The following is a 23072-nucleotide window of genomic DNA, read 5'->3' as shown; positions in this document are numbered from 1 at the left end:
TATACACAACACAGAAATCTATTTAATCCTTTGTAGGAAATAGACTGCAGTAGTTGAAAGTAGTTATCCCACACTTGACTGAAAAAACGCAAGAGCATAGAGTTTCTTACGTAAAGCAATGCTGATTTCTCTACCATCTATCTCTCCTATTAATAGAACAGGGGCTTATGAGCAGGGGGTGGACTTGGGGGGGGGGGGCGGCTCAGCAACCCCTTTTTAGCCGAAAATTTCCCTTTTTATTTTCAGAAAAGGTTAAAATAAATTACACTTCATAAATTTAGTAAGTTAGAAACGAATCAAAGATATCAAATTGCATAAATCGACTAACTCATTCTTCATAAAAATTATCATACAGGAGCAATATGTGTGTATATGTGTAAATAGGTATATATATATATATATATATATATATATATATATATATATATGTATGTATATATATACATATATATATATATATATATATATATATATATATATATATATATATGTCTGTGTGTATATGTGTATGTACAGTATGTATGTATATATATATATATATATATATATATATATATATATATATATAAATATAGTTATACACACATGAATATATGTGTATATATATATATATATATATATATATATATATATATATATATATATATATATATTTATATATATATACATATATATATATATATATATATATATATATATATATATATATATATATATACACACACCGATAAGTTTTCTTAGCTCGTGAACTCAATGTTTTCTCTTCCTACTCTGCTTCGTTTGCAATATTTATGGACCCTTTCTGTTATTCTTTTAGTCCATATATCATTTATCCCTCTCGATATTATGTCCTTCCGATTTTTTTTTTTTTTTTTACATGTTAGAATATCCTTTACTTTAGCTTGCGCTCATATCAATGCCATTTTTCTTGCAATCCCTAGGTGTTAATATTATAATCATTCTTTCCATAGCTCTTCGAGTTGTATCTAGCATAAGTTAATACTGGTAGGACTATCTCATTAAATACTTATTTTTAGTGGTATTTTGCTTTGCGAAATTTGTTTTTATTTACTCAAAGCTCTCAATATTAGGCTTATCCTTCTTTTAATTTCGGTCTCATAGCCTAAAGAGGAAACACTTACTGTCTGTCGTATGTGTGTGTATTCATTGAACATTATATTAGTTTTCCTCACATTGATTTTCAGTCCTACATGTCTGTATTCTCTATTTAAATCTTTTATCATATTTTGCAATTCCTAAGTCATATGCAGTTGTTAAGTTGCTAAAATATTTCGAATTAATGTTAATTCCTACATTTTTCCAATCTAATTGCTTAGAAACGTATGATTGTAAGTAGGTCGAGGACAATGGTTCCTCAAAATCCGGGTCTCTGTATGGCGCTTTTAAAACTTTAGGTGCGATTCTCGACAGCAAATTTACTTTTGAAAAACACACCAGGTTTGTGTCTTCTACAGTTGGACAAAAAAATATTGGCTTATTGAGAAAGTCTTGTAAGATTTGTGGTGATCAATATACTATGAAGAAATATTTCAATTCTTTCGTTCTCCCTTGTTTCGAGTATTGTTCTCCAGTCTGGTCATCAGCTGCTGAATCTCATCTTAATTTGTTAGACAGGAATTTACTTGCTATTAGACTTCCTATTCCTGACCTACATATTAATCTCTTGCACCATCGTTCATTGGTATATCATGCATATTCCATATCATTTTTAATAATTCTGGCCATCCTTTACATTAAGAACTTCCCGAACAGTACCATCCTGTTCGTGATACTAGATATGCAGTTAAATCTAATAGTCATGCCTTCTCCATCATGAGGCTCAATACTACACAGTATTCTAGAAGTTTTATTCCAGTTGTGACAAAGTTATGGACTGATATTCCTAATAAGGGGGTTGAATCAGTAGAACTTCAAAAGTTCAAACTTACAGCAAATGTATTTATTTTGATCAGGCGGACATACGTCTCTTTTATAATGTATATATGAAAGATCAGTTTTAATGCTGTTACTGTTCTTGATATATTTCATTTTAATTGTTCATTACTTCTCATATAGTTTTTTATTTCCTTATTTCTTTCCTCACTGGGCTATTTTTTCCTGTTGGAGCCCTTAAACTTATAACATCCTGCTTTTCCAATTACAGTTGTAGCTTAGCTAATAATAATAATAATAATAATATTAATAACAACACCAATAATAATAATAATAATAATAATAATAATAATAATAGGCACAGTGAGAATAATTTAGGAAGGATGGGGTCTCCCAGTCTAATTCTTTTCTCAATCAGGATTTTCATACGATTCCCATGTACTTTCAGGATTGCTGTAATACCCGTCTAGGGAGAGTCATGTTGTATCGCACCTGTTTCACATTTGCTCATACGCTGTATCGGTATTTCTTTTTTTTTTTTTTACATATATCACTCTTCCCTCGCATTGATAACAACCTGTTCAAGCCTGCCCGTTCATGAATTATTTTGTTTGAATGTTGGTCACGTTCTTACTCTGAACAGCTTGCATATAAACTCATGATCAGTTGAAAGAAAGTTGTATTCACTATGTCTTTCAGTGATAACCTAACAGCTCTCTCGCACAATTGGTGACCACCGAAGGACTTTCTCACTCCCACCTCCCCTCTCATTGCTGAGCACTACTGTTTAAAGATGGCGCCCATCGAACCTGCCTCTTTGACACACATCACCTCACTGAAACTGCCGACATTAGCCAGTGGAGAAGAGTTCGCCTTTTACCAGCATGCCGAAGTCCAATTTTCCATCTAGGATGTGACTCAGTCAAGCATCAAAGAAGACAATGTTCTCGTGGTGATCCCTGAGGACACTTTCCCGGCGATCTCCAATTGGCTTTGCGAACAAAAGGACACCCCAAAAGTGTACGACGCCCTCAAAACATACCTCCTGTATAGCCAAGCTTTTTTAGCTCACTCAACAACCGTTGGGGGACCAGAAGGTTTTGCTCGCCCTTAGGGAAATGACCAGTATTGCTCGCCTGCAACCTGATGCAAATGGCTCTCCTTGAGAGGTGAACCTACTTCGTGCACTTTAGGTATGACCCTCACCCAAATCTGTACGTGCTGCCATAACCAATTTTGATATTTTGTTCATGAAGAACCTGATGACCAAAGTCAAAGCACTTATGGACAGCCTCTACCACCTTTAAGACCTCCATCAATGCCTCTACTCCTGATGAAGAGGACAACTATTCACCATCGACCGAAACTGATGTGAATGTGGTAGGACACAAACGTCCACCCTGTGATGTGCCAGAGTGGAGACAAAGCCACCCAGCACCCATGACTCACTCACGCCCCAAACAACGACCTCTACAGTCACTTACTGATGCCCATCAGCCGCAATTATGCTACTACCACACCAGACTCGGGGCTGCTGCGAAGAAATGTGCGAAGGGTTGTCAGTGGTCAAAAAACGTGTAAGTAGGCCATTGCTTGTGCTAGAGGCTTGCCCTGTCACTATTCTTTTCTTTCTACATGATGCAGATACTGGTGTGCAATTTTTGATAGACATGAGTGCTTACCATTCTCTTCTGCCAAGGCCACTCTCCAGGATAGGACGCAGTCTGTCTAAATCCGCCGATGCTCACCTGATAGCTGCCAACGGATCTGCAATACCCACCTATGTTTACGAGAACCTAACATTATTGTTTAAAGAGTCAAATATCACTGGAAGTTTCTCATTGTTGACATCACATTCCCAATCCTCGGCGTTTATTTCCTCTCATATCACTACCTCTTGGATGATTTCACTCAATGGCGGCTAGTCAACGCAGACTCTTACTCGTAGACACCTTTCCAAACAGCCCTCACTGACCTAGCTTTCCATGTCACAGCACCAACTGATGCCTATGCCCAACTCCTTCAGTCATACCCTGAAGTTTTCCATCCATAATTTCACCAAACGCCCACTGTTCACGCCAAAAACGGTATTTATTACCATGTAAAGATAATCGGGCTTCCAGTGTTCGCTATATTCAGGCATCTGGCGCTGGATAGTTTGGCAGCTGATAATCAAATGTACATCAAATTGGGAGAAATGAACCTTTGCAAAAAGGCATCAATCATATGGGTGTCACCCTTGCACATCGTCCTGAAGAAGAATGGCTCCGTACGCCCTTGTGGGGATTACAGGCGTAAAAACATGCAGACAGAGCCTGATCATTACCACCTCCCAAACATCACCAATGTGACCTCCTACTTGCACAGAGCGAAGGTTTCCTCCATGCTTGACATCCTAAATGGGTATTATCAGATGCCCATGAACCCAGAAGACATTCCCAAGACTGCCATCACCCCCACCCCCTTTGGTACATACACCTCTAATTACTCCTGTTTTGGCCTTCGTTATGCTGGGGCCACTTTTCAACGGACAATAAATGCCCACTTAGGGGACTTCCCAGTATGTGCAAGTTACGGATGACATACTTGTGTTCTCCTCCAACAAAGAGGAACAGCACTGTCACATACGCATATGATCGACCACATAAAACAGAATGGCCTTTTAGTTCAGTACGACAAGTGTACCTTTAGTGCCAAGGTAGTATCATTTATAGGGCACTGCATCTCTTCTGAAGGAGTGCACCCCATTCTCTGGGAAGGTAGCAGCCATTCAGAACTTCCCCATGCCCTCGACTATCAAAGCACTGCGAGAATTCTTGGGCATGATCAACTATTATCATACCATTTCCTGTCAGTCATTTCTACCCCTATTGCTCCTCTTTATGCATTCCTAAAGGGCAAGCTAAAAGACCTGAAGTGAGGCCCCTTCAAAAGGTAGCCTTTTGCAACACAAAGAATGTCCTATCAACCACTAATGCCCTTACTTTTCCCATTCCACATACAACTCTCCTTTTCTCCATCAATGCCAGCAATGTTGTTTTTGGTGCAGTACTCGAGCAGGGGGTCAATGGATTGCCCAGCCAATTGCCCTTTTTTCAATAGAAAACCGTCTAAGGTGGAATCCGGCTACTCTACATTCGGTTGCTAATTATTGGCAGTTCATTTGGGTGCCCGTCACTTTCACCACTTATTAAAAGGCACGCCCTTCATCATTTGCATGGACCACGTGCCTCTAGTGCACGCCTTCAATCGACAGTCCGACGCCTGGTATGCCCGTCAACAACGACATCTCTCCACAGTGGCTGAGTACAATTGTAACCTTCAACACATCCCTGGGAAAATGAATCCCGTTGCTGATGCCATGTCAAGAAACACATTGGCTTCCATTCACCGGGGATTGAATTGCAATGCCTTTGCAGAAGCCCAACGAAAAGATCCATAGTACCAAGAATGTAGGACATCCTGCACATCCCTCCCTTGGGAAGACAACCCCCTTGACGACTCCAACGCCACATTCTTCTGTGACATCAGTACTGGTAGACCACGACTATGGATACCTCCTTGCATGTTCCAAATGGTGTTTGATTTCATGTCCGGCTTTTCACATCCCCCCCGCTGATCTACTGCACAACTACTAAAGACTAAGTTCATTTGGCATGTCATTACTTAGGATGCTCATGTTTGGGTCTGAGCCTGTACTTTATGCCAAACTTCAAAAGTACATCAACACACGTATTCAGGAGTGGGCACCTTTCTTCAGCCTCAGCCTACATTTAAGGCGACCCACATCACAAGGACATCATTACATGTTCAATGTCATTGATCATTCCACTCATTGGCTTGAAGCCATCCCATGAAAACTGCAACGTAGGCCTCTTGTACATCTGCCTTACTCTCAGGGTTGATAGCGAGATGTGGTATCTCAATTGTGGACATCATTAGCGAATCTCCTGAGCATCACCCTATATCAGACAACCATTTACAACCCTGCAACCAACGGAATGGTTGAACTTTTTTATCCCACCTATATAATGATTCCAACTGGTTTACTCAGCTTCCCTGGGTCCTCCTGGGACTATGGACCATTCATAAGGACACCCTGGATATGTTGGCAGCTGAAATGGTGTATAACAGAAATAAAAATGGCAGATCATTTCTGTCGACAACCTCCTCTGACCATCTCCAGCGCCTACGTCATGTTCTGGGAAAATTTACTCCATGCCACCAGACTTATAAGGCCCCAGCGAAGAGACACATACCAACAAATTTGCACAAGGGCATTGCATGCTTTCCTGTACAACAACACCAGCAAGCTACAGCAAACGTCCCTTTACAAGGACCCTTTCCTTTTGATTCGTTGAACAACGAAGCCATTCTTACTTAACATTCGTGGCAAAGAAGATTGGGTCTCCATTAATCGCCTTAAACTTGCCTATCTCATGCAAGATGACCCACCTACAGTAAACCAATTCAGACCAGGATGCTCTATTTCATATGTATTTCTTTTTTAGGGGGGGGGGGGAGCCATGTACAGCACGTTTTTCTGACATGCTTGTACACTGTAATAGTTTTTGGTTTTTTGTATATATTACTGTCCATTCATATCGATAACAACCTGTTTAAGCCTGCCTGTTCAGGAAGTATTTTATTTTATTTTTTTTATATTTTTGCTCGGAATGGGTTGTATATGAACTCATGTTCCGTTGAAAAAAGTTAGTTGCTTTTACCTCACCTCTCAGCTATCCCCTAACGGCTCTCTCGCACAAAGTGTTCAAACATTAGTATCATTTATTCCTCGTCTTTGTGTGGCTTTCATTACTGCTGATTCAAAAGCTTTCCCATAGCCTTAAAATGCATTACATAGTAGTTTGTCATACCCAGTGATTTTTCCATAAGCTGGTTAATTACATGGATATTGTCAGTTGTTTAATAGCCGCGTCTAAATCCTACCTGCTCTATTTGTTGATTAAAATCTAGCTTTCTTTCCATTTTGCCTAATATGATCTTTGTGTATATTTCATATATTACTGAGAGTAAACTTATTCGCAGTATTTTTTTCAGGTCTTTTGTGTGTCACCTTTTGCGAAATAATAAAATGATATTTTTTTTTTAAGCTGAAGGGCTGAAGGTATAGAGCTGTTTTGTGTAAAGTTCAGCGAGATTTAATACTATGAAATATCCTCCGTCTATTATCAAATGATTCATTAGGCCATCTTCTGCTTTCCCTCTTTTCATGCCTTTTAATGCTTTCTTTAATTCTACTTCAGGCTCAGGTGTTTCATCATTTCTATTGGTAAAGTTATTTCTTATATCACTATTGTATAAAAATCCTTTCTATCACTCTTTGGTTGATATATCCATCTTAATCCGTAATAGGAAACACCCGATGGCAACCTGTTCCAAGACTTCTATTCATTGACTTGATGTTTCTTCCTTTCCTCAGAATTTCCTCAATTTTGGTCTGATTGTATTTACGAAGGTCTCCTGATTTTCGTTTGTTTATTGTTCTGGATAGTTCTGCCAACTCATTTCCAATCTTTCCTTAATTAAATTTTAGGCGTTTTCTAATAGTTTTCCTTGATCTTGTTTAGAAAGTTTTCCACTTATATCTTGTGCTGATTCCAATAGATTATTTTTATTAATTACTATTCATTTTTTCTTTATGCGCTTCCAATTTTGTATTGATTTCTTAAAGTTAGATTTTTCTTTCCTTAAATCTAGATACATTTTACTTCCCACAATTCTATGCTCAATTGATTTAACTTGTTTAACACTTTTAACCTACATCTTTAACTTAATTAAACTTTTTACTGAGAAATAAATCTATTCGGGCTTCTCTATGTCCATTTTGTATGTTAATTCTTTAAAGAAAAAATTCATATTTAGATTTTTTTGCCAGTAAATACTCCTCTGTCATTTCAAATACCTACTCGAAATTCACCTATAGCCAATTCTTCTCTTTTGACCTACTTTACATATTAATCACCCACTGCAAATGCAATTATGCTTTTTTTTTAAGATATCTCCAAATCTTCATAAAAAGATTTTCTTTCTTCCGCTGTATTGGATGTTATTGGTGCATAGGTTTGAATGATCTTCATTTTATACTTTTTATTAAGTTTGATAATCACTCCTGTAATTCTATCATTAATACTATAAAATTCTTCTATGTTTCCTGCAAGATTTTTATTAAGAAAATTCACCCCATTTTCTTTATTCCTTTCCTATCCTCTGTAGCAAAAGACATGACACTATATAATATTTCCCAGATTTTCTAATTTCACTCAATCCTACCACATCCCATTTTATTTATTTCAGTACTTCTAATAACACGCTAAGATCTTCTTCCTTAGACTAGGTTCTGATATCGTACGTCTCTCTCTCTCTCTCTCTCTCTCTCTCTCTCTCTCTCTCTCTCTCTCTCTGTATGTATGTATGTATGTATGTGTATATATATATGCATACATATACATATGTGTATATACAGTATATACATATGTGTATATATATATATATATATATATATATATATATATAAATATTTTTTTGACTTAAAGATAGGGCTTTCAAAATCATTGATTTTTATGACCAATAGAGTATTATCACGTCTTTGGAGTACCTCTCTGTTTGTGAGGTTTTCCTCTGCATACCTTTTCACCATAGTTTATAACCGAAGATAAGTTATTGGGTCCTTTGACTGGCTAGACAGTACTAAATTGAATCCAACTTTCTGGTTACGGCTCATTTCATCTTTGCTGACACATACACAGAAGAGTCTGGCCTATTCCTTCCACATTCTCCTCTTTCTTCATACACCTGGCAACATTGAAATTACCAAACAATTCTTCTTCGCTCAAAGGGTTAACTACTTCACTTTAATTGTTCAGTGGCTACTTTCCTCTTAGTAAGAGTAGAAGAGACTCTTTAGGTATGGTAAGCAGCTCTTCTAGGAGAAGGCCACTCCAAAAATTAAACCATTGTTTTTTAGTCTTGGGTAGGGCCATAGCCTCTTTACTATTAGTCTTCCACTGTCTTGGGTTAGAAATTTTGCTTGAGGGTACACTTGGGCACACTATTCTATCTTGTCTCTTCCTCTTGTTATTTTGAAGTTTTTATAGTTTATATGCGAAAAATTTATTTTAATTTTATTATTGCTCTTAAACTTTTCTTTTAGTTTATTTCATTATTTCCTTTCCTCCTGTTGGAGCCGTTGGCCTTATAGCATCCTGCTTTTCCAACTAGGGTTGTAGCTTAGCAAGTAATAATGATATCAATTAAAACATTATTTAATTGTCTTCTGTAAACTAGAAATCAGACAAAATTAGAAATATAAACGCCGCAAAAAATCTAAAGATAAAATTGGAACTGAAAAACAAATGATTGTAAAAACACAGTATGCCATGAACAAACTAGACCATTAGAAAATCTTCCTACAACAAATAAATGAAATTTGGCAGAAAACTAGAATGCAGATAAAAATAAAAGTAAAGCAGTATTAAATCAGGGATACTAGGAAAGCCACAAAGGAAGAGAAAAAAGATCGAAAATTTCCTCAAAGTGGCACATTTTCAATGTTCAGACAGTTAGAAACAAATGATAGCTAGTGAGGAACTAAATGTCATAGACATTACTGAGACCTGATTTCCAGAAAAAAACAAAGGATTTTATCGGAGAATACGAAATCCCAGGTTTCAAGCTTTTCAAGGTAGATGGAGGAGTAATACTCGATGTTAAAAATTACTTAAACATCAAAAAAATTGAAATAGAAATCAAATGTGAAGTGACAGGTGCAAATATCAACACAACAGAAAAAAATGGCCATACTAATAATATACAGACCACCACATCAAACACAAGAACAGGACGAAGAGCTGTATAGACAACTTGCACAAGAAGTTAACAGTAAGTTAGCTGTCCTTACGGGAGACTTCAATCCAGCAGTAAACTGGGACGCTATGAACTCTATATCAAACACAAGAGGGAAATAGGCTACTAGAATTTGTTAAGAATGAATTCCTCATTCAGTGGGTTGATAAACCAACAAGGGAAAGCAACATACTAGATATTGTGCTAACAACAGAAGAAATTTTAGTATCCAGTGTTTCAGACGGCGAAAATATTGGCAAAAGTGACCACAGATTAGTTAGGTTTCAGGTAAATATTCCTCATATGAAAGAAAAGAAAATTATAAAAACGCTAGGCTATAGACGGAGTAACTGGATAAAACTGAAGGAATACACCAAGAATTTAGAATACGACGAAAAAGGGAACATAGATGCACAATGGGACTCCTTTGTAAAAATATATAAAGAAAAAAGGCTAAATGTATACTGCATAAAATTTTTTTACCAAATGGAACTCAACAACTAAAATGGTTCAACAGAGAAATAGCCATTGTAATAAGTGGTAGAGACAGGAAATATATATCCATGGGTCCAGAACCTTCAATACATGAAATTTCCGAACACAAGAAGTTAAGCGGAAAAGTAGATAAACTAGTTAGAAAGACCAAGATCAATGAAGAGAAAAGAGTGGCTTCAGCTAGTAAAAAAGTCGAAAAAATTCTTTGCGTATGTAAACAGTAGAAAACCAGTGAAAAATCATGTTAGCCCATTAAGAGACTTGGAGTGTAATCATATAACAAATGATTTGGAAAAAGCCGAACTGATGAATGCATATTTCACAGTTGTATTCCCTAGGGAAGAATCAACCACCCTCCCCTAACCATATATCAAATATGAAGGGCCACAACCCTTAAAAAGAATAACTTTCCCAATGGATGATGTCAAAAATAAAATAAAAGGACCAGCCACCTGGTCCAGATGATATTCATCCATGAGAGATTATAGAAGTAGAAGAGATAACCCCACACTTTTACAAAATGTTCCGAAAAACAGCCAACGAAAGAATGGCACCAGAAGGATAAAGAAATAGGCAATGTTCCTCCACTCTACAAGAAGGGACCAAAAGAAGAACCTGGTAACTACAGACCTGTGTGTCTGACTTCAGTGCCTTGCAAAATTTTTGAATCAATTACAGTAGATTTAATAGTAAAACATATAGAGAAAAAAATCTTCTGATAGATAGCCAACATGGTTTTAGACAAAAGAGATCATGTGTGACCAGTCTGTTGGAATTTTTCCACATGTATAGCATTTCTGATAAAACCAGGGCAATAGAAATCATATACATAGACTTTCAAAAGGTTTTTGACAAAATTCCTCATAGAAAATCAATGGTCAAAATTAGAGCAATAGCCATCATTTGCGAGCTAGGTGAATGTATTGAAGGTTGGCTAACAAACAGAAAAAAAAAAAAAAAAGAGTTGTAATCAATGGAGAAGCTCCAGAGTGGGCACCTGTTACAAGTGGAGTACCCAAAGGATCCGTCATTGGCCCATTGCTATTTCTGATCTGCATAGACGACATAGATTTAGAATTAACTAATAGAATAGCCAAATTTGCTGAAGATACATACATACAAGCCTTAAGAGAGGATCTAATGAAGCTAGGAGAATGGTCCAGAAAATGGTAAATTCCTTTCAACTGTGGGAAATGTAAAGTCATGCACATAGGTTATAGTAACCCACAATCAGATTATTCACTGCTGGGTAATGAAAGAGAAAGTGTGGACCAGGAAGAAGATCTTGGTATTGTTATTAGCAAAAATTTGAAGTTCATCAAAAAGAGCTTAAAGCTGAAAAAAGCACAAAAACAAATAAGTTACATAAAGAGACAATTCAAATACAGAAATAAAGACACTGTACTGCAGCTGTACACATCACTAGTAAGACCCCATCTAGAATACGGAGTCCAATTCTGGTCTCCAAGTATTCAGAAGAATATAGTTAGACTGGAAGCAGTACAAGTTAGAGCCACCAAACTAGTTCCAACATGTAGGCAATATGGATATATCTGATCAACGTATTCGACGACTACGGGGACAGTTAATAGAGGCATTCAAAATTTTTAAGGAATAATAAATGTAGATAACAACAATCTATTCCAGCTTAGCACAAATCAGTCCAGAGGTAACGGATACAAACGGGAATAGAAATAATACAACACCACTGAATGTGGCAATTTCTTTACATGCAATATAGCAAACACTTGGAATAGACTTGCAGCAGATGTAGAAAACAGTAACACGGTAAACGAGTTCAAGAATAAGTTAGCCAAGATCATACGAACTCTATAAACTAAATGTCTCAACCAAAGAGCAAATGGAGTCTCCACGGTTTGACCAAAAAGTCTTTGAGTTATCCAAAATCCTTGTAATTCTCTCTCTCTCTCTCTCTCTCTCTCTCTCTCTCTCTCTCTCTCTCTCTCTCTCTCTCTCTCTCTCTATTTAGCTCTAAAAAACAATAATTCTTACTCATTTAAGCGTCATGCAATCTCTCTCTGTCTCCCCCTAAATTATCAAATTTTAAATCCTTCCCACTGTGTTTCACTCAAACAACTGTCGTAATTTTCGGTAGCCTTTTAATCCTTCATAGGAACAAAATTCAATCAGCAATTTCATTTGGAATTGATCATAGGAATAAAGTGGCACTTTGCCTTAAATGAATGGTTGTAATTTTGTGGATGGACAAGTTTCTAGATCCTCTGATGAATTTAAAACATTCGGGTTTGATGACCAGGTTTCTACTGTTCATACATTTTCCCGTATAATTTATTACTAGCTTCAAAATCTGTGTAACCTTATTTATATATCATTCTGAAAAAAAATTATTTGTTAATAAATATCTTAGCAAGTTTAATCTGCTAGCTTCTAACATTTAGTGACAAGGAAAAGTAATTATCAAAGTACGGTGAAAAGCCAATTAAAATCTAATTTTTACATTTTTAATTGATGCAGGTATAGGACAATCTTATGCGCAAAAAAAAAAAAAAAAAAAAATCCTCACCACCAAAATAAACCTTATCATTTCGCTTCGATTAAAGAAATATGAACCGCCACCCACCACGAGAGGTATCTATTTATAATTTTTCGTGATTACGACAGACGACAGGTCAAAAGAATTGGTATGAGACCTTTAACCCAACACAGACATCCATGACCACCAATCGTAATACCCAAAGAGGTTAACTAGGCTAACCTCCTTGGTGACACCAGAGCAGTCCGCCAACCAACCCCCAGATGGAAGCTTTATCATGCCAGTTAGACTGAACAAAAGATACCTCCCAATAGGCGTGACTTTTACATAATGCTAGTCTAGAATAAGAGAGTAAGAGAGATTGGAGGGATACTGGTAAAAGCTCGACTAACGACAAGGAAATTGCCAATAGACTGGTACACATTATTAAAATGGAATGGGGAAAATTATAGAGGGCTGCTAAAAAAAAAAAAAAAAAAAAAAAAAAAACAGCAAAACTTTAGAATTGATTGCTTTTATGTATGGAATGTTGTAAAATACAACCAACTTAACTGGTAAACGAGAGAGAGAGAGAGAGAGAGAGAGAGAGAGAGAGAGAGAGAGAGAGAGAGAGAGAGAGAGAGAGAGACATTCTAATTCGTAAGTAACTGAGCTTGTAACTAGAAGGTATATCTTATTCTTTCCACCGCCATTCCTATATTAAGGGGTCGGTTGCTTGATGTGCCCTCTCCAATTCGTTCTATCAAAGGCACCCTCCTCAATTTCTCTTCTCTCCACATCATCATCCTTCACCTTATCTAGTCATCTAATTCTCTGCCTTCCTCTTCTCACCATGACAGGTTCCTACCAAGCCCTCCTCACTAACCTCCCCATCATTCATTCTCACCACGTGCCCACACCATCTGAGTCGTGACACTCTTATCATATCCGTAATCTTCACTATGAATGTTCTTTTTTTTTTTCATCAATTTGCAATCTTTCAAGCAATGATATTCCCATAACCTACCTCAGCATTCTCATCTTTGTTCACTTAAGCTTTGCCATCAGTTTTTATCTTAAGAGCCTACGTTTCCGATCCATACATTAACACTGGTCTTATCATTGTGCTATAGATCTTGACTTTTAGCTTGATTGGCATTTTCTTATCACATACCCCTCCCGTTACTTCCCTTCACATACCGCAAGTTGCTTTTATTCTATTCTCAACTTCAGTTTCACATCCTCTTTCTTGACTTATAGTGGACCCTAAGTACCTGAATATTTCCACCTGTTTTTTAACCGAGACTCTACTTTCATGTATAGCTATCTGTCCCTGCTTTCCGAATTGTTCTCCATAGCTTCAGTTTTATCCATATTCATTCTCTATCCACCCCTCTCCCAGGTCTCTTGCCACTCTACAACACTTCTCTGTAATTCTTCATTACTTTCAGCGGTAAACACCAAATCATCTGCATATAGCAACTCTCACAACTCTCTTATTTCTGATTTCGTCACTCAACACATCCATGACTACCACAAATAAAAACAGTCTTAATGCAGACTCAAACGTTTCTGTTTCCCCAACAGCTGTTATTACTTTAATTCTTGGTCTTTAATACATCATCTCTACCATTGTAACCAACTTCTTCCGGACTCTCCCTCAAGCAATAAAACATCACTTCTCTTAGTATTCCATCATAAGTCTTCCCTAGATATACAAAAGCACAGAAAAGCTTCTAGCTTCCACCTAGCCTCTTTTCTTGTAGCCGTCTTACTACAAAGATGGCATCAAAAGTTCCCCTCCCCTTTTGAATCCATACTGCTCTTTCTCAATCTTTACAATCCCTCAAGCTCTCATCTAGAACCCTCTAAAAACTTTCAAGAAATGCTCTGTTAGCTTAATTCCTATATAGTACCACAATCCTGGACATCACCTTTCTGCTTAAATATAAATACCATTAGACTCTTCTCCCATACTATTTAGGCAATTTTCCCTCTTCCCATATTGTTGTTAATAAATCTAGCATCCATTCTTTTTCCTCTGCAGCTAGTATCTTGACCATTTCAATTTGAAACGCAGATGGCCCCTCCACCCTTTGTGCTTCTCCCAGCTCCACTCTATCATTTTCAATATTTAATAGTTGTTCAAAATAATCTCTCCATCTCCTCTTAATTTCTTCCTCAAGTTGGAAACCTAAGATGTATTTTCCTCCTTACCTTATTCCTAGCCTTCCATCTAATTGTTCTACCATTCTCCTTTCCGACTTGAATCATTTTTCCCTTCCTCTTCACCCTATGCATGCCTTACTTTGCAGTCCTGAAATACCTTCGAGTTTCTTTTAGCTGACTCTAGTACCTGTGTTCCACCATTTTTCTCTTTTTTACACACCATAACCGCCATTTCTGTCTTCCGGAGTTATATACTATTCCTTAACAAAGCATCGATTTCTTGTACCTGTTGTCAAAGTGTTAAGTTTTACATTACTTTCGGTGTCTTCGGTGACAATTATCTTCTCATTTCTCTTTCGTTCAAAAAGTATGAACCCTAATTGCCAAATAAATATTCCATTGAAACTTCAATGATCGCAAAAGCTTAAGTTATCTTCGAGTAAACTACAAACTTTTAGCTTAAATAAAAGTCATATTTTTTGGCTTTATGAATAGAAATATAAGTTGCAATATTTTAAATATCATCAAATTTAATATTGTATTAGATAATATGAATTTTATTCTTCATGGTATTTCATCAAAGATCTTTCATAGACTATTTTCTAACCAAGTGTAAGATTTGTTTAAAAATAGCGTATTCTATTGATAATAGGTACTCGTTTTACGACGTACACAAACACATGCGCGAGTGCTCAGACACACAACAAATAGAATAAATCAATTAGTAATGCTATCAAATTAAGTCAATTATAACTAAATCCGATTAAAAAAATGATAAAACCGTTCCTAAATCATTCAAATAAATAATTTACGTTATCAATTAAAAGCGTATAAATTTTGGTTGTCATTGAGACTTGTATTTGTATGTTTATTCACTTTGAGTTTCATTTGTTGGTACTGATTCTCACCTGTCGTTTTCTAAGTCTGCGTACAAACTTCTTGGATGGAGTTGAGTACAAATTCGCCTATACTTATTTCATGTTGGTGATTGTAGATGAATGTGCGAGTGTATGATTCGCGTTTGTCTCTTACTACAAAATGACCAGTATTGGACTCCTGTTCATGGCTTTGTTAGAATGAACACGTACACCATTCTTGCTTGCTTGTTGCTCTGCAGTACTTGAACACGTACACCATTCTTGCTCGTTTGCTGCTTTGCCGTACTTAATGTATGCTCGATTCCATAATTACATGTTAATGATTATTGCTTGCGGATGTGAGTCAATTTACGTTTCCATATTAGTTACGATATGATTATAAATGTAAGCTTACAGGATTGTTTTCTATAACTGGGAAAACTACGATAGAAATTTTATAAAACTGAGAGAGAGAGAGAGAGAGAGAGAGAGAGAGAGAGAGAGAGAGAGAGAGAGAGAAAAAAAACATATGTACGTTGTGTTATCTTTCAACTGAAAAAAAAAATGCATTAATGAGAGTTTTTACAAAATTGGGAGCTATTCTTCAAATTAATATCAAAGGATATCGTTTCTAAGTCCCCTTTACCATTTCGGGGAAAAAAAGATTTATTTTTGTAATTTTTATTTACAAAGAGGATGAGATCATCAACGAAATGTGGTAATGACGAATGATAATCAGCTTATCCTTTGAAAAAACAAACAATTTACACATGGATTCTTTAATGCTGGTTATCGTAATTATTCATAAATTTGATTTTATCTCTAATACCGGAATAAAAAGCCGAATCATTACACCACAGTCATTAGTTGTTTTCCCATCCGTTACGCGAATATAGTTATTTGGTCTTAGATCGAATAGGCTATAGGGGAGGGCATTTGTGAACGGCATTATATGAGAACTTAGGCTGTTTCATAACGCAGTGCCACTATCAGTATTATTCGGGAAAAAAACAAAAAAAAAAAACAAAAAAAAAACAAAAACAAAAAAAAAAAAAAAAACCCACTCATGAAGTAGTGTGACAAGAGGCTACTAATAGGATTACAAAGTTATAGCAAATTCAATTACCATATAAAAATGCAAACACCAAACATACAAATGAAATATACACAGCTGAAAACAACAAAATCCATAAAATACGCTTATGAACGTATTACCGTAAGTGAATGAATTGCTAGATCTACGAACTATAGCAGTATTTTAATACATAAGCTCATTGCACTATCATTGAATCCGCTCGCTCCATGATTTATGCAAGCCATAATATTTTAGCTAAAGACCTCCAACTGAACTTCAGTTAAGACTTACAGCAGTAAAGCTTTTGCAAAGTAATGTGTGTTAAAAATTACTACGATTATGTGGCAGACTCATTGCAAAATAAAAATTGCAGAAAACATGTTGCGAGAGGGATTACAGCGAGAAAACTTTCAATATGACAAAAAATCATAATGCATTCGGTCAAAGAGTCTGGAACATTTGAAAAATTTCAAGAACAACGCAAAATACTTCCGAACCAGAATAACGCAGAGGGTCTGGGATTTATAGACATGAGGTCTAGGATATACTACCTAAATAGAAAAAAAAATAGTAGAGGACTATGCACTATCCCAGAAGACCTGTAATATGAAGAAAAATTACCTTATTTGTTCAGAAGACTTGGGAAACAACCAGAAGGTCTTAGAGACGCTAAAAAGAGCCAAGGACGACACATTCTCTGAGAAGGCCTGGGAGGAAAACAGAAGGGTTGAAACATGCTAAAAAAAAGTCCAAGACGAACTAATTCTTCCTGGGTTATTATGTCAGACGGCCTCGCAAACAACAAAAACTTAACAAAAACAGTCCATTCCACATTCTCTGAGAAGGCCTGGGAGAAAAACAGAAGGGCTGAACCATGCCAAAAAAAAAAAAAGTCCAAGACGAAATCATTTTGCCTGGGATAGTATGCCAGACGGCCTCGCAAACAGCAAAAACTTGGCAAGAACAGTCCATTCCGCCAATCAGGACTGGGACATATTAACAAAAGGCCTTGAATATGCTGCCACAAGGCTTCAAATATGCTGCCAGTGATGCAATTTGCCAACAAGATGCAAGATCGATGTATTCTGTTGGTCACAGGAATGTCACACTCTAGAGGGCCAATTATTCTCTTTGGATATGGTCAAGGGGGCCATCAAAGATTTGGTTATTACTTATTAGCAAGACTGAAGATTGCAACTTATTTTTCTGGTCATCCTGGTTTACGAGAAATACAACATATAGGTTCATCTTAAAAGTTTAGTTCCATTTTACTTAGTTACATCAATTATGGTAACTTACATTGAAAAATATTGTGACCTTAAGGGCCACATTTGGTCCGCTAGTCATGAGTTGGGCACACCTGTAAAAAAAGAATGCCAAAAAGCTGCCACAAATATCACGTTCTGCCAGAGGGTATATGTCATACTATAATGACCAAGAAAAGTGCATTCTGCTCATAGGATTGGAATATACTGCCAGAATGTAGGAGGTATGGTAAGGAAGCCGAGAAAAGTGTATTCTGGCTTAAGGCTTTGCGCATACAGCCAGGTAGCCCTTGATAATCCACTTACGGAGAAGTCATATAACATGAAGCTGCGAGTACAATATAAGGCCTAGAACAATGCATCCATGCTGCAAGAACATTGGTATAAATGCCAAAGTGCCTGGGAGAGCAATAAAGATTACATTACTTGCAAATTCTAAATATCTCATACTTCGACCCCGCTTAAGCTCTCTCTCTCTCTCTCTCTCTCTCTCTCTCTCTCTCTCTCTCTCTCTCTCTCTCGGATTTCATAGCATAGCCTATAATGGAAAGCAACGCATTGTATACGCGTCTGGGCAAAATCCTCTTATCCGGATGACAAACAAAGGACCTTTGCAAACAATATTTACACAATTGCCCAGATTACCCAGCCATCAAACAATAGTACTTAGGCAGACCCTTATAAACATTGCTCAATATTTATACTTTCTACACATTAAAAAGAGAGAAGGGCTTCGACGAGAAGCACACCACCTTTTGTTACAAACTACTCCTTCCCAAATTCCCTGCAGAAAATGAATGAATATCCTGTTAAGTCTCTTCAAAAGAATGCTTTTAAGATGAATCCCCACAACGGGGATCCTTTTATGTACAAATGAATTCATGCGGAACTTGATACTTGCAGTCTGTCAAAGATTTGCACGAGAATGATTTAACGTTAAAAAAGGATTTTGTCTCCGACTTTTTCCTTTTTCATTATATCACTTCCTTTTGATTGCTGTTAAAAACTACTGGGCATGTTTCGTCTTCCTTGTGTGTCGACATTTGTTATATAAAATTATGTTTATGTTGAATATATACGGATTGATTATTCAAGTAAACATTCGGCTAACTCTTAAAACAAAGATCCATTCTGTGGTCAAAAGCAATCTCTGTTTGTATTATTATTATTATTATTATTATTATTATTATTATTATTATTATTATTATTATTATTAGCTAAGCTACAACCCAAGTTGAAAAAGCAGGAAGCTTTAAGCCCAGAGGCTCCAACAGCGGGAATAGCCTAGTGAGGAAAGGAAAAAAGGAAAATAGACAGTTTTAAAAAGAGTAACATTGAAATAAATATTTCCTATATAAACCATACAAACTTTAACAAAACAAAAGGAAGAGAAATAAGATAGAATAGTGTACCAGTGTATCCTCAAGCAAGTACAAACTCTAAGGATTTGAGTTTAGTTTTGGATTTCAAATACTACGAGAGAATTAGTTTCTCATACATATATCTAAATTCTAAAATAGATGAAATAAAAAGAAAAATATCACTTATAATTCAGTACATAATGTACATCGTAAAACTGATTGATGACGATTGTCTTGGTCTAAAAAAAAAAAATTTATGCTGCTTCAAAGCACCATGCAAAGTTGCCTTGGTTTTTATCAAACTTAAATACCAGTATATGTTTGTACAAGTTAATTTAACTTTTATCTTTGTTTCTTTTCTCTTTTTTCACATATGGAGATTCAGATTATTATCTTGCATGTTAACATAATAATGATAATGATAATGATAATAATAATAATAATAATAATAATAATAATAATAATAATAATTATAGTTATAATAATAATAATAAAATAATAATAACAACAACAACAACACCAATAATAATAATGATAATAATAATGATAAAAATAATAATAATGAAATAATAAAATAATAATAATAATAATAATAATAATAAAATAATAACAACAACAACAATAATAATAATAATAATAATAAAATAATAACAACAACAACAATAATAATAATAATAATAATAATAATAATTTACGTAAATCTGTGTTCGCAGGTAATTTCTCCAATATAATAACATCACAAAGATCCTCCGAGGTATTCAGAGAACTTTAGAATTTCTTGTTCTTCCTTCTCTAAACGGAGAACAAAAGGTTTTTGCTTATACAAAAGGAATCGTTTGTTGCAAGTCAGCTTTACTGCATCTTCAATATCTATATATTAATACAATAGTGTGTGTGTTATTTGTGTAGTGTGTCACGCTTTAAAGAAAACGGTAATAATTTCATAGTATACTCCTACAAATTCACGCTTTAAAGAAAACGGAAATAATTTCATGGTATACTCTTACAAATTCACGCTTTAAAGAAAACGGAAATAATTTCATGGTATACTCTTACAAATTCACATTAGACTTTGATTATTTAACCAAAGCACATCTTATATAGTTTTCCCAATTTTGTCTTTAGCACCTGACTCTTTTATTAAATATTAGACAAAAAATTGAGTTCTATTAATTTTCATAACCTAGATTATAAGATTAATCTCGGGACATTTTATTCAAACATGTATAGGTTAGGAACAAGATAATTTGTATTGAAAATATCACTTCGTGTAATTTACACGGATTCCGCTAGTAAAGCATAATTTATTCAACTTGAAGTATGAAAAAAAAAAAAAATATTCAAATGAACTACATATAATCAGAGTCGAAATTAAAAAAATTATAAAATCTAAGAAAATATGGCATATTCCATATCATTTAATACTCATGCTATCATATTCTTTCCAAGCAAATGCTCTACAAGAATGATGAACAGCTACCGCTATGTTTTAGATATTCTTGTATCATGGAAGGATGACAAGTTTTCTAGTTAGTAGTTGTTGAGACACATCTAAAATTTCATGAGCTCTAATTACTGCGTTATGATATATATATATAAAAAAAACATCCGGTCAAAACCCTTTTTACTCAATTAACAAGTTTGATCCTAACAGTCGGATAGTGCAGCAAATACTCATATTTAAACTGAACCTTTATTCGTACAAAATGTGCGCCCCCAGACCTTTTAATTAATGCATTATTTCCCCAAAACGAATATTAGATCAATTAAATGTCAATAATTGCTGTATTGATAAGTTGGACTAATATTTTCCATTATACCTACAATAAACTCTTTATGAGTTATATTGCACTGTACGATATTCAAATAAAATCCAACAATGATTTCTGAATAAACACTCCATATTAACATACTACCGCTAGAGAGTTATTGGGTCCTTTGACTGGTTACGGTTCATTTTCCCTTTCACTACACATACAATGAATACTCTGGCCTATTCTTTGCATATTCTCCTCAGTCCTCATACACCTGACAACACTGATATTACCAAACAATTTTTCTTCACCCAAGGGCAAGGGGTTAACTACTGCATTGTAATTGTTCAGTGGCCACTTTGACAAGGGTAGGAGAGACTCTTTAGCTATGGTAAAAAGCTCTTCTAGGAGATGGACACTCCAAAATCAAACCCTTGTTCTCTTGTGTTGGGTAGTGTCATAGCCTCTGTACCATGGTCTACCACTGTCTTGGGTTAGAGTTCTCTTGCTTGAGGATACACTCCGGCACACTTTTCTCTCTTGTTTTTCTTCTTGTTTTGTTAAATTTTTTATAGTTTATATAGGAGATACTTAACTCAATCTTGTTACTGTTCTTAAAATATTTCATTTTTCCTTGTTTCTTTTCCTTACTGGGCTATTTTCCCTGTTTGAGCCCCTGGAGGCTATAAAGCATCCTGCTTTTCCAACTTGGGTTGTAGCTTAGTAAGTACGTAATAATAATAATAATAATAATAATAATAATAAAGATAATAGCAACAATAATAATAATAATAATAATAATAATAAAGATAATAGCAATAATAATAATAATAATAATAATAATAATAATAATAATAATAATAATAATAGCAATAATAAAAATAATAATAATAATAATAATAATAATATAGAAGATGGTAAGACATTCTCATTCACACTAAGAAAGGTCGGAGTTTAACCTATTCATTCAAAATCATGATGAATTAGATCATAACCTTCCCTTAGGAATTCTTTTGCAATAAGACTTTTTCAATCAAGTCCACGTAATTAGGAGGAAGCTTATTAAAATCTGCTTAATGTTTCAGTCAGAGATTATAATTGTAGCATCCCAGGTCATTAGGTGACACATTGCGAATTGAACCAAGAAAGACTGAGAATGAGCCTTTCCTCCAAATAAAGGGCTGAGACACTAGAATAAGGCTAAGAAGTTTTCATTAAAACATTTCAAAGGAAATGCAAACAGTTACTACTGATGTAATACTAAGTTAAGTTCCCTGTATTTAAAGGATTTTCCAATAAATAGAGAAATCTTGGGTAAGACGTTTCCAATAATCCAGAATGATCAGAATGAAACCTACTCTTACCTGATTGCCATAGCCATCCGTATATCTCACAAAGTCCGACAAACCGGGTCTCCAATACTCTATGTTGTAGGACTCGGTGTACTCGAGGCCAAGGCCGTTGCCGAAACGTCCTTGAGTACCTGTCTCGGTTACCACGTGCACTCCTCCGAGGTCCACCTCCAAATATTCCTTGGAAGTTTCATTGACTTGACCCTTAGGGCACCAGGCTCCACCTTCCCTATCGGTGCGAACTCTGCAAAAAGAAGAAATAAAGATTTGAATATTGAAACAAGGAGTATTATTATTATTATTATTATTATTATTATTATTATTATTATTATTATTATTATTAAATGCTAAGCTACAATCCTAGTTGGAAAAGCAGGATGCTATAAGCCCAGGGGCCCTAACAGGGAAAATACCCCAGTGAGGAAAGGAAATAAAGAAAAATAGAATATTTTTAGTAACAACATTAAAATAAATATTTCCTATAAAAACAA

The 23072-nt window shown here is 35.4% G+C and overlaps 1 protein-coding gene across 1 annotated transcript in view; it reads right to left on the bottom strand.

Moving 5' to 3' along the window:
- The window catches only part of LOC137620344 (discoidin domain-containing receptor 2-like), a 386470-nt gene that overhangs the window by 182838 nt on the left and 180560 nt on the right, over positions 1-23072 (bottom strand). Inside the window, exon 3 of the mRNA XM_068350578.1 lies at positions 22594-22825. Coding sequence (XP_068206679.1) covers positions 22594-22825 — 232 coding nt within the window. The remainder of the gene's footprint in view (positions 1-22593; positions 22826-23072) is intronic.

Source organism: Palaemon carinicauda, chromosome 26, assembly GCF_036898095.1.
Source record: "Palaemon carinicauda isolate YSFRI2023 chromosome 26, ASM3689809v2, whole genome shotgun sequence".
Lineage (NCBI taxonomy): Eukaryota > Metazoa > Arthropoda > Malacostraca > Decapoda > Palaemonidae > Palaemon > Palaemon carinicauda.
Note: the sequence above shows the minus strand (reverse complement) of the source record. Positions and strands in the feature narration are given on the sequence as shown.